General features: G+C 41.2%; 1 protein-coding gene across 2 annotated transcripts in view; it reads left to right on the top strand.

The window, feature by feature from the left end:
• Positions 1-12,088, top strand: part of GOLM2 (golgi membrane protein 2) — a 34,363-nt gene extending 22,275 nt beyond the window's left edge. Inside the window, exons 9-10 of one of the 2 annotated variants that reach the window (XM_072148777.1) lie at positions 5,488-5,655; positions 9,557-12,088. In XM_072148777.1, coding sequence (XP_072004878.1) covers positions 5,488-5,655; positions 9,557-9,624 — 236 coding nt within the window. In that variant the 3' untranslated portion in view covers positions 9,625-12,088. The remainder of the gene's footprint in view (positions 1-5,487; positions 5,656-9,556) is intronic. The other variant, XM_072148778.1, reaches the window with a different exon arrangement.
• Positions 12,089-13,831: the final 1,743 nt, after the last annotated feature.

The following is a 13,831-nucleotide window of genomic DNA, read 5'->3' as shown; positions in this document are numbered from 1 at the left end:
GATTGTCATTTAAGGAGCAAATCAGTTGTCTAATTGAAATTAAGAGACAAAGTAAATCACACAAAGTAGCTTACCCTATATATTGCGTAAAGGCATTTAAATGGCATTTACCCAAAAAATGTTACCATGCAAAGCTGCATATAGTGTTAGGCCCTTGAGCGCTGTTTATTGTTAGTAGTAGTAGGTATGTGAAAAATGAATGTATACCCTGGGTTATAGCATATCACAGGGTCATTTCCTGACACTGCTGTGCTCTGTGCATTGACCTGTCAGGTTTTCTACAGGTTATTGAAGTATAGCTGCCACACCGCACCTTTTCCTGATCTCTGACACCCCACCATGACTTATACCAAAGATTTGCGTCAGATGAACCTTCACTGTTACAATATCATTGTAATTCTTCTCCCAGTGATACTTCTCATCCCTTTTCCAATAAGCAGCCTGTCTCTATATGTATGTAACTTTTCCTAGCTGTGACAGGGTCTTGCTGATTTGCTTCTTAAATTAAATCTACCATCAAAATCCATCATGATAAACCAGGGACACTTACTCATAGATCCAGGCACTGTGACTGTGGTAATCTTCTTATATGTGTTATCCATGGCCTCCTTCCTTCTAAAATCAACTTTTAAAATTATGCTAAAGAGCCAGTAGGGCTGGTGGGGGGGCTCCTCCTTGGTGTAGCTTCACAGAACCTGCAGAGGCTGCCTGTGAAGCTGCAGCACAGAGGGGCTCAAGTAACGCCTCTTCCTGCCCCCTTCTGGCTCCTAATATAATACAAGTTGATTTTAGAAGAAAGGAGGCCATTGATTAGAAATATAAGAAGATTACCACAGTCACAGTGTCTGGATCTATGAGAAGTGTCCCTGGTTTATCATGATGGATTTTTATGGTAGATTTTAAAAGGACCTTTTGCCTCTCCTGACAAATATGTAGTAAAATAGAATTATTTCCATTGAAATAAGAATGATGACTCCTCTGTGTTATGATATTCTTCTGTTATTCCTCCTATATCCACTGTTCTCAGGGGTGTGACTCCTCTAGGTGGCATTGGTGTATATTTTTTTAAAAAGAAGTCAATTCTAGGAGGAATAACAGAGAAATGGCATAACATGGTTAGAAGAAAATATGTTCCAGAATAGTTACTTAAAGGGAAATGCCCAGGCCTGTCTTGAGACGTCGTTGGTCCTACTTGCAGCTGTTCAGGGTCATTCTTGACTATTTTAGAATATGAATGAAGTTTGTCATGTATTTTCTGCATTCTCATGATTATATTATTAATACTGTGGTTGTATGAACCATTTTTAATATATGTCTTTATCTGATTATCACTTGGATATAGACTCGTGGGATTGCCAGAAGGCTAAGGAGGAGATTTATTAGCAGCGTCTGAGAGAAGAAATGTTCCAGTTGCCCATGGCAACCAATCAGAGCTTAGATTTTATTTTACTACGGCAATTTATAAAATTAAAGTGAGGTCTGATTGGTTGCTATGGGCAACTAGAATAGTTCTGCTCTGACGCTTTCGATCGACATCATATGTGTTAAGGCTGTGCTTTTGCCATGGATTTGCAGGATCAAAACCACAGTATGAAGACCAAGTTTACTGTATGTCTCCCTTTTCAGCTAAAGACCCAGGGTGGCCCTCCCCCGAAATATTCTCAGATGCTTTCACATGCCAATCCTATGCATCCTTTGCATAGTAGAGGTTGAAATCTGTAGCAGTGTAGCTGATGTTTGTGTCTCTCACATGTGTATTAGGAGGATGCAGCATGTCAGATACTTGTGTAGCTGATGTGTGTTTCTCCCACATGTGTATAGCAGAACATGTCGGGTACTTGTGTAGCTGATGTCTGTGTCTCCCACATGTCGGGTACTTGTGTAGCTGATGTCTGTGTCTCTCACATGTGTATAGCAGAACATGTCAGGTACTTGTGTAGCTGCTGTCTGTGTCTCACACATGTGTATGGAAGGACAGAGCATGTCGGCAGATAAAGCACACATACTACCAATGCGTTACTATACATTACACACAGACATGAGCAAGGCAGTGATATGTTGTGCGCGAACGAGGAGACCCCTCCCCCCTTAAGTGAGCCGATGGATCACTTAACCCTGCCCCTAAGAGGCTCACCACACCGCCTTTAACCCGATACAATCGGGTTAAAAGTGGTGTGAAGTGGGGGTACTTGCTGGCTTGCGGCTCCCTATTATATATTTAATAGGGAGCTGTTCAGGAGCCAGAAGAACCGGCCCTTCTTAGTAAGCGGATCCTAATGAGCTAGCTCATTAAGAAGAGCCAGAATTCCAACTCTAGAGCAGGGGGAGGAGAGGGGAAGGGTAACAGGAGCCTCTACCTGAGTGAAGTTGGCCCCCCCACCTTGTTCAAATCAAACAAAATTGGTGTCAAACGTTTGTGCTACGTTTGTGCTGGTTTGTGCAGCAGAAATTTTTGTTTGTGCCGCTATCGTTTTCGAGATTTTAATGAAAGTTTCCAGAGGTCATCAGAGGTCAACCAGCCCCCCCACATTGCCCAAATCAAACAAAACTGGTGCCGAACAATTCTGCTACGTTTGTGCTGGTTTGTGCTGCGCAAATTTTTGTTTGTGCTGCTTTTGTTTTGAATATATGAACAAAAATTGAAAGTTCAAAAGTTCAGCCAGCCCCCCCACATTAACCGAATCAAACAAAACGGGTGTCAAACGTTAGTGCTACGTTTGTGCTGGTTTGTGCAGCAAAAATTTTCGTTTGTGCTGCTATCATTTTTAATATATTCATACTTTTTTGCAGAGGTCATCAGAGTTCATTTCTTCCAAAGTACAATGTGTTTGCTAGCTCCCCCTGGTGATCAAACCAGGGAAGTGTCACTAAGTTTGTTTTTTACCAGTTCATCCTAAACACCTCAAACACCTGAACATACCTTAAAAATTATAGCAGCACAAACAAAAATTTTTGCAGCACAAACCAGCACAAACGTAGCACTAACGTTTGACACCAGTTTTGTTTGATTCCGTTAATGTGGGGGGGCTGCTTGACCTTTTGAACTTTCATTTTTTGTTCATATATTCAAAACAAAAGCAGCACAAACAAAAATTTGCGCAGCACAAACCAGCACAAACGTAGCAGAATTGTTCAGTCCCAGTTTTGTTTGATTTGGGCAATGTGGGGGGGCTGGTTGACCTCTGATGACCTCTGGAAACTTTCATTAAAATCTTAAAAACGATAGCGGCACAAACAAAAATTTCTGCTGCACAAACCAGCACAAACGTAGCACAAACGTTTGACACCAATTTTGTTTGATTTGAACAAGGTGGGGGGGCCAACTTCACTCAGGTGGAGCCTCTCTCCATGTGCCCAGCATCATTTACATAATAAAGAAAATATTATTTTAAAGGGAACCTGTCACCAGGAGACCCATTTTTAGCACTCCCCCAGTCCCCACAGAGCATAGTACATACACTGCCAAAGTGTTTTTGTATTAAAAATAGGTTTTACAGAAAAAAAGATATGTTATATTGTACCTTTCATTAGCATGTGCTGTGTGACTAGGCAGTTGCCAAATGGGAGGGGCTGGAAAGGAGCAGCCCCCCCCCCACCCTTGGGGAACAGCTTCTCCATGACCTTTTGAAATATATGAAAACACCCATCACTGGGCTTAGCGACGCCCCCTGCTCCTCTACAGCCAATCCCGAGTGAGGGGAGTTATTCATATATTTGAAAAGGTCACATGTTTCCCAAGGGGGGGGGGACTGCTCCTTTCCAGTACCTCCCATTAGGCAACTGCCTAGTCACACAGCAGATGCTAATGAAAGGTACAATATAACATATCTTTTTTTCTGTAAAACCTATTTTTTATACAAAAACACTTTGGCAGTGTATGTACTATGCTCTGGGGGGTGCTAAAAATGGGTCTCCTGGTGACAGGTTCCCTTTAAAATGATTCATCTATGAATGAACTAGATAAAGGGTGGGATGGATCCTTCGGAGCTGCTCCAACAGGTAGAGGTGACATAATTGGTTACAATGACCTGATGACAGGTGTCATTTAACTATTTACAGACGGTGCTTGGATAGTCTGATCTCTACAGGGTGTGAATAGATGGAGTGACATCAATTAAGGAGTTGTGATGCTAATTCATGACAAAATTATTATTTAGTGACAGTTTCATGTACAGGCAGTCCCCGGGTTATGTACAAGATAGGGTCCGGAGGTTTGTTCTTAAGTTGAATTTGTATGCAAGTCGAAACTGTATATTTTATAATTGTAGATCCAGACAAAAAAAATTTTGGCCCCTGTGACATTTGGAGTTTAAACATTTTTTGCTGTAATGGGACCAAGGATTATCAATAAAGCTTCATTACAGACACCTTACAGCTGATCATTGTAGTCTGGGACTATAGTAAAGCATTCAGAGACTTCACCAGAGGTCAGAGGGGTCTGTCTGTAACTATGGGTTGTCTGTAAGTCGGGTGTCCTCAAGTAGGGGACCACCTGTACTGGTAACATGAAGCTGTTACTAAATAATAATTTTGTTGTGAATTATTGTCATAATTCCTTAATTGATTAAGCCAGCCGCATCATAGACATTTCCTGGCCCCACTGCTGAATTGCAACCTTACAGAGCTTAATGGTCAAGGGAAAAATTGGGTGCGGAAAGAGTTAATCATTCGGTAGTAGATGGAGCTCAGAAGGCTTTCTCCTACACTGCTCAGTACAGGAGAAAGAGCAGAAAAAAAGCCACAGAGAAGCCGCTACACTTAATGAATTATATTACAACGGTTACTGTTTTCATCTGCTCTATTCACTTCTGAAATAAAATGAATTCAAATGTTTAGTTATGCTTTTAGTATGATTGATTTTGGAAAAAAGATGAGATTCCTGACCTCTCTTGGGTGTCGCCTGCACAGTACAGGTGACCAGCGTCCTGTATCCTATGAATGGTTTATCTTGTCCTGATGATGTAAATGTTGCAGCTTTTTGCCTCCTGCATCTACAAGACAACATCCATGGTCCTCGTAGGATTACACTTGGATACACTCCTGCCCGCGAAGGAGGAGATGAAGCTGCTAACATTGTATTGACTCCATTATAGATCTCCTCCTCATCTTATAGCGTTGCCTTTCTTTTTCTCTTTGCCGTGCCTTGATCCCATTATCAATATTTTGGGGGGACTTCTGATTTATTTTGTGTAATTTTATTCTTTGATTAAAGTTTCTGAATACTATGATCATGGATTCTGCTCCCTTTTCATCCTGTATCAGGCCATTTTCTCTTCCTAATATGATAAAGCTGCTGTGGATCTCCTGTCCTTGTCTTTGCTGGCTAATTTCTAGGTCTCGGTATTGTAGTAGATCTTGAAATGACCCAGTCTGTGGGATAAAAGTCCTTTCCTGTCTATACTGATGTTTCCTAATTTTCTCACATTTTCCTTCCTTCTCTCCCTCTCTTCTATCCCTTCCTGCTCCTTCCCACTCCCGACTTCCCAGGTCGGTTTTTTGATGAGAATGAGTCCCCTGTAGATGCGCAACATGGTTCTAAAGTGGCAGATTATAACGGGGATGATGGTAACGTGGGTGAGTACGAGGCAGACAAGCAGGCAGAGCTGGCCTACAATGAGGAAGAGGATGGTGATGGGGGAGAAGAAGACGTACAAGGTGAGCGTGGGCTCTGCCTGCGTCAAATTATCCCCATGTTGTATACAATCCAGCTCTGGATTATCCGAGTCTCGTGACTCCGTTCACCAGGAGTGGCTGCTATTTATAACCATTTCACAGCTATGGCTTTCAATACATTTATTGCTGGAGACGTTAATAACTATGGGGTGTTGTGCTCCGTTCTGCATGCCCGACTTCTGTGCATGAATTCTGCTCCATAGGCTTGATTTTATGAGCTGCGCAGCTATTTAGTATCAGACTGCATGTATTTCATTCCGTATTTGCTGAGCTACATATGTTGCTTTTTACTCACTTCGGCGTGGAGGGTTCATCTGCTTCGTAGTGTTACATTCATTTTATCTTTCTTAGCATGGGGACTTCTGCTTTTGTTGCTAATCGTGTTACATAATTGTTGCTCATGTTTTTTTGGGACAGTACTTAAACATATTCTAAGGTTGCTAGCATGTGGATCTGATTTTGCTATGAGATTTCCTTGCCCAGCACATTGTGACTTTGTGGAGGTGGGATGGTGATGTTAAAGGACATCTTTAAGGACATCTTTAAAAATGATGCAAATGAGTCGGAGGGGCTACAGGCTCTATTAACACCTACGAAGCCCAAAGCCCCTCTGGCTCATTTACATAATTTTAAGCCTCTTTTATAAGAAACTATAGAGCATAAGAAACTAAAAGAAGAACATATCATGTAAGTGTGCTTCGTTTACAGTCCTTGATCTTGATGGTAGATGTACATTTTCCAGCTAAGGCCGCGTTCACATGTGACGTTTGCTTTGCATTTTGAAACGCAACAGCTCCTTCACGTTGTGTTTCCATCGCATTTACCAAGTGCAAGTAGAATGCCTCGTGTGAATGCGGCCTAAAGGAACCTGGCAGGAAGAAATGAGATGTTAAACAACCCACGTGTCCTTGTGGACTTCTCCAATCTAAGCACTATCTGAGAGTATGGTATATTAAAAAAGTATAAAACAGAAACACTTACACTTATGTTTTAATTATGTTTATTTTTACTGCTCCTGGTTTGGTGAAGGTGAAGTAATATACCCCACCTTCAGAGACAGAGCTAAAATGCATGCACAGTGAAGGCAGTTCTTACCTCCCTGGTTTCATGAGAGTTTTGTGCTGGTACCAGAAGTGCTAGAAATGAGTCTGATGTGGCTCATAATATTTGTTTTTTAAACCTGGCTGATTTTAGGTGGAACACTCCAGTCCTCACAAATTAATTGAATAATACAAGGGCGGTTCAATAAGTACTCGTGTTTGACTACAGAGGGCGTTCCTGAGGGAAGTTGGTGTTATCATTGTGTGCTACCATCTATCAAACGACGGCAAAACAAATTGCAGACTCATTGATTGGTTAGTTTGGATTTGGCAGCCATTTGAGAGACGTGTTTCGTGATTTTCTCTAAGATGGAAAAAGCGCAGTATCGTGGGTAATTCACTTTTTGTTTTTGGATGGGGGAAAAAAATGCGAGAAGATAAAGAAAAGTTTGATGCTGTTTATGGGGACACTTCACATTTATGACCACGGTTAGATATTGGTTCAATGAATTTAAATGTGGGAGAACCAGGACGCCCGGCAGGCGTGGTTACCGAGGAAATCGTTCAAAAACTCCACGACATGATACTCGCTGATCGCCGAACGAAAGTTACCGATGTCGCAGAGGCCGTAGGTGTGTCGACCGGAACGGCAAATAATATTTTACATGATAAGTTAGCGACCACAGTTGGCGAAAAAGAAGGTGCTGTTTCAACACGATAACGCACCACCGCATTCATCCGGAGTTGTCGCCGTCAAACTGTGAATTGCATTATGAATTGCTGCCGCACCCCCCGTATTCACCAGATTTGGCTCCCTGCGACTTTTTCTTGTTCCCTAACATGAAGAAATGGCTTGCTGGAAAAAAATTTAGCTCAAACGAGGAAGTCATCGTTGAGACAGAGGCTTATTTTGGAGAGTTCAACAAATCCTATTTTTTGGAGGGGTCAAAAAAAATGGCAGGACCGTTGGGAGAAGTGTATCTTTCTAAAAGGGGACTTTGTTGAAAAATAAATAAAAATTTAAAAAAATGGTGTCTTCATTTCTAACATGGGTACTTATTGAGCTGTCCTCGTACATTGTGCGTGGCCTTAAGGGAGGAGCAGGACTCATTTTCTGTGTATTCTCAGAACCCGGAGTCCTGCTCCTCCCTTCATGCCCTGTGCAAGATATAATTAATTGAATCCACTGTGACTGGAGCGTTCCTTTTTAGTAGTAGTATATAAAGTGCTTGCACATATACAGTAAATATAGGTCATTTAAGTTTAGTTTCATAGGGATCCGACTCTCAAAATCTCCACATATTAGGGTAGGAAGAGTTTAGGTTCTATTGAACAATATTGTGGTGAATTTGTCCAACCTGATGAGTTCTGCCTGAGCCCAAACTTGGACAAACCAATCAAGAAAGCATGTATTGACTGAGAAGACTAAGATGCTCTGAGATAAGGAGCACCTAAAAACCAAAGAACACTCCTGTAACATGTTGAAAGAATTATAGGGATGGAAGAAAAAAAATATACAACATGGAGGTAGAATATTGGCAGCCCCACCTAGGGCCCGGTAAAGAGTAGTTGACCTATCCAACCACTAACCAAAGGTGAACAGAAAGAAGTCTGTCCCTAGTTTTAGCAGAAATGCCACATCCTGAATGCTGTGTGTGAATAAGATAACAGACAAGACATGGCTTGTGCACTTATCTAAAAATCCCTTTCCTGAGAGTAATAATTGCCTTAAAAATCTTTAAGGAAACTATTTCCTTAGGACGTGTGTTGGGTTTCTTAGCTCAGAAGTTTTCTGCTAGCTTGAGTTTGTCCTGCTTCACTCACGTTCTGAACAATGTTCGGCTCATGCTACAGGAAACCTTGTTTTAGATCATTGTTGGTAAGGGACGGTCCCCATACTCTATACATAGTTTTCCTCTGTGGTGTTATTTGGAGATCTAATAGTGTTAGATGTAGTATTAGAGTAAGATGAGCTGAGCAGATTATACTTTGTGTCATTTCTACATGTAGAATGTTGTAGAGAAGTAGGAGCTGAGCAGATTGTACATAGTGTCCTCTCTGCAGGCAGCATGTTATAGAGCAGGAGAAGCTGAGCAGATTAGTGATGTGACGTCTAGCCGGCTCTTTTATGTAAATGACTGGAGTCTGCTTCCTGCAGTGAGCTGATGGTTCGCTTAACCCCTTCCCTATCGATCTTACCACACCCCCATTAACCCGATACAATCAGGTTAAAAGCGGTGTGGAGTCTGGGGACTGGCTGGACTGTGGCTTCATATTATACATATAATAGGGAGCCGTTCAGGAGTCAGAAGAGCCTAATGATGCAACTCACTAAGAAGAGCTGTAATTCCCAACACTAGAGCAGATTGTATATAGTGTCCCATCTGCAGGCAGCATATTATAGAGCAGGAGGAGCAGAGCAGACTGTGCATAGTGTTCTATCTGCAGGCAGCATGTTATAGAGCTGGAGGAGCAGAGCAGATTGTACATAGTATCTTATCTGTGTTCATTCTCCTAGACGAAAGGTAGTCATAGAGTAGGCCCAACCACTTGATTCCGGAGGTTTAAATGACAATATAACTAATTTATAATTTTAGTTAGGACAATATGTAAATACCATTTTGATCCGCAGAGGGTAGTTTCCTTCATCTCTGTACACATCCAATGCTCCTGTGCAGTAGTTAGTGGTTATGCAAGTGACCAAAGAAACATGGATATCACTTGCTTCAATAAGCCCAAACTCATGTGCATGCTACCTTTCTTATATGGGTCACTGTATTTTATTGCATGTATAATCCCAGTCTTCTGCTACCAGGAAATAACACTTTCCTTTCTTACTGTAGATGATGAAAATGATGGACAAGTTGACGCAGCCGAATACAGAAAAGATCATTTTGGTGAGACCCTGTAACCCGTGGCCTGGAAATATAGAAGAATGGAATCAAACGTGCCAAGTGCTGGGGTCTTACTCTAGTCTATCATTTGTACTGTAAGAGGAGGCTCAAAGACCAGGACCAGATGATGATCATAATGGTGCAGGGGAGGATCGGACCTCTTCTATAGTTACTTGCCCCTTTCTTTGTCGGACGGGGCATTAGGAGGCTCTCGTAGGGCTCCACCTACAGAGGCCGTCACACAGTCCACTTGTGGCTGTAGAAGTTGAGCCTCCTCCTTGATTGACTCTTTAATCATCTTCTCCCTTGGGGCTGTAAATAGGAACTTTTTTCTGGAAATATTGTTCTGGATTCAGTTCCCACTTAGTGAATTTATAAACTGCCCAAAAAATGCCTGGACGTTGATGACTGTAATGTACATAGATATTTCACCTGTGGAGGATCCGCTGCACATATGATTACAGTGTTGGATACATTAGGATTTGTACACTCCCAGAACATTCAATGTCTCCTATGGATTCTGACTTTCTGCTCCAGGTCACCATATCCTCGGGTTTCTATAACCGGTTCTATGTGAATGAACGGGCTGTGTCTTGGAAAAGTTTCTGAAGAAGGGTCCAATCTTCCCTAGTGTAAGCAGTGCAGCCAAGTACCAGTTTCTCTGCAAATATATTTATAAAATCTTTGTATTTTGTATGTAATATGTGTAAATAGACTCATGCACTGTAATATGTGACACGTAGGACGGTCAAGCAGATCCTGCACCTTCAAATGGAGTCCAGATCACGCACCGTACTCTACATATCATGAAACATTACTAGGGTTTCTTAGGGTTTTACTGTTGGCTGATTCAACACAGATGCCCACTGATGGACTGTCCGCTCCGACCCTATTACTGCTTGTATGTATAGTAAACGTTTTTTGTATTCACCCAAGGGGGTCCGATGGCACAAGTAAGTGTGGTAATTTTTTTTTTTTAAGCAGACATCGCATACAGCCTTAATTTACTCCAGTCCATGAATAGAAACTGATTTAGAAATCCTATACTTAAAATGGAATCAAATTGGTTGGATGTGACGTTGCTCCTCTTAGTGGACATGGACCACTGAGTGCCCGGCTTGCCATTGGCACCCGTAAAATGGAGTGGCACTTATTGTCCACATACAATGATCAGTCACTTACATTATTCAAAAAGTTTGAAAAGTTTTGTATTTATTACAGCTGGTCATTTACTCCATAGATTTAGTCTGGATTTCCGTGGTAGGGAAAGGAAAGACTTAATTTAAAAAAAAAAAAAAAATTTCCTACACTCTCTATATTGGGATGTAAAAAAAAAAACTGAGATGTGTGAGTACCGTAGTTATCAGGAAGTTAACTGGTGCTCAGTGGAGCCATCTACAGGCCTGAGTCTACACTACAACTCACTTCACCTCTTGGGATATTTTAAGCCCTTTAAATATTTCAATACCTCACATAATAATTGGTTTGCAGGAAATATTTAGGTACAGGAAACGCGCAAGGAACATGGCCGCGTCATTGTAGGCTCGAGCACAAGGACACTTTCTTATATGCAAATATTGAAGGAAGCAAAGACTAAATCATCTGCCCTGTTTTATTGGAGTTGGTTTGACTCCTGTATCTAACATTTGATTATTGTCTATCATTCCCTATTGTAATAAATGTTCTTCCTGTATTGTTTGGAGGAAAGATGAGTGACAAGAAATAAAGGCCTCTAATTTTTTTTTTTTTTTTTTTATGAACCCTTTTAAAAAAAAACAAAAGTAAAATTATTTACTTGCCCTGTATTCCAATTCCCATCCTTTAATGTCATTTTTAAGCCTCATGCACATGACCCTATGGGGCCGGTGATGTGGCCGCATAATTTGTATATCACCGCCCCCATAGAGGCCTATGGCACCCGCTCTTGGTCCGTGGAGCACATGTCCACCTGTACTGTGACCTAACTGGAAACAGAGGGGCTGCTGCAACAGAATTGGGAGTGATTCTAAGAGGTGAGGTTTTTTTTAATGTTAGTCTTTATTGCCCCTTGTAAAAGTTCTAAAATGAGTTGGACATCCACCTTTTCACATGGTGCAATTGCGGTCATTGTAATTGTCACACAACTTTTCCTGAAATGTGTACAAGAACTGTTTGAATAGTGTCTTAGAATGGCAGGATTTTTTTTTTTTTTTTTAATGTTACTTTTTCAGGGACTCGGATGTGATCATGTGTATACTGTTTTTCGGGTCCCTGACAATGCCTATTTTAAAATGACATATTCCTTCTGTTAATTTCATATTTCCAAAACAAGAACATTTCTTATCGGTTGTTTTAACATTTGTATATTTTGTGTGGGAGTGTATGAGCTGCCTTTTGGGGCATTTGGTTGAGTCTACGACTTGCCCTGATACCTGTGTCCTTGTCCTGCAGTGTGGGAGAGAAACCTGTCTGGGACGTTCATAATAAAGGTAGTAAAAGGTTCTTGGTGTGTGTCTATTATTCTAGGGCATCAATTCCTGTAAACTTTGCTTTTGTTTCTCCTAGAACCAGAGGTGGACTGTGTTGTTGCACTGGCCTAGGGCAGTGGTGGAGAACTTATTGCACGGATGCCAGAAGTGACACTCGGAGACATCTCTGTGGGCATTCAGGCCGTCACCCCAGCACAGCTTTTTCTAGACTGGTTGAGTGAATCACAGCCTCCTCCTGCAGTCCTGGGTAGTTGCAAGAGGAGCGCAGAGGTGTGGACAGGCCTTGATTATCATTGAAGATCCTCCTCCACAATTCTTTCTGTTCAAAGGGACCCTAGAGGGAAGCTACAATTATAATCCGAATCCCCCCTTCTCCTTTCTGTCGTATTGGTGCCCTCAAAATGCCAATACGATTGAAAGCTGTGGCAGAGCAGGGAGCTACAAGATGCTGATTAAATTGCTGTGTTGGCACTTTGTGTTAAATAAGTGGGTTTTTGGCTGTAGTTTCGGCACTTCAGCCTCTAAAAGGTTCACTGGCTTAGGGTCTAGAAAGGGAGAGTAGCAAAGGTATCTTCTATCCATCATAAAGATGATGGTCCTTGACTGTAGACCTCTGCTTGAAGTCAAGTGGATTGTGTCCATATTATTATTTTTTTTTTAATAAGTCTCTTCCCTTCTCCTCAGGCTAGACCAGAAAAGCCTTAAATGTCTTTATAGATATGGCCGTATCTACGTGAGCTGCAACAAACGCCTCAGATTCCCAACGGGTGTTATAAAGATAACGCTCTGAGTGTTGTTGTATCCAGTACTCCTATAGAAGCAAGTGAGAGTTGCAGAATGAGCTTAGATTATTAAAGGGAGCCTGTCATCAGAAATTGGCCTAATAAACCACTACAAGTATATTGTCGATCAGTTGAACAGCTTCTAAATCATGTTTCTCTCTTGCCTCAGTGTGGTGGCATCATCTAGAAAATCAACTTTGAATTAAAAGTCAGGAAGGCGGAGAGTTTAACACTGAAGTCAAGCTCTCCATGCCTCGGAACACCACCTCATACACCAGATTTAAGGACATCTGGTCAATGATGCCCATGGACGCAGGACCATAATTCCAGTGAAGAGGGCATTCTAAAGCATGGAAAGTTTCACTTTGGTGTTAAACTCTCGTCCTCCTCGTTGACTACACAAAACCAATTTACATAATTATAATAGTGGTTTATTAGGCCAATTTCTGATGACAGGTTCCCTAACATTTTGTTTTAATACATTGTGAATTAAACATACTTTGAGAATGCAGTAGCGACACCGATGCAGAAAAATATCATCTTTAATCCATGAACTGAGCGGTTTTGCTGAAAAACTGTTATAAAATTAAGATAATGAGGGAGTAGAGACAGGTGCAAGGGTCTGTCTTGTAACTTTGAGACATTTGTAGGATATACTGTGGATATGTCTGAAATGTCCCCTTTATTAATTGGGTTTTCCTGGAATGCAGAAAAAACCTAGTGGGGGGTCAGGAATAATAATAATAAAAAATTATAATGCAATCTTAAATTTAAACAAACAGAAAAAGAGGATACGACATGCCAAATATGATAGTAAAAAGTAATTTTTATTAATTGCAAAATTCATTAAAATGTCGTATAAAATAGCATCTCAGAAGAGACGTAAAATATGACGCACAACAAAGTATACTGTCCATACAATAGTATATTAGCAAACAGTGTAAACAACGATAAACTGCAATGCAACATGTATA

Source organism: Engystomops pustulosus, chromosome 4, assembly GCF_040894005.1.
Source record: "Engystomops pustulosus chromosome 4, aEngPut4.maternal, whole genome shotgun sequence".
Taxonomy (NCBI): domain Eukaryota; kingdom Metazoa; phylum Chordata; class Amphibia; order Anura; family Leptodactylidae; genus Engystomops; species Engystomops pustulosus.
Note: the sequence above shows the minus strand (reverse complement) of the source record. Positions and strands in the feature narration are given on the sequence as shown.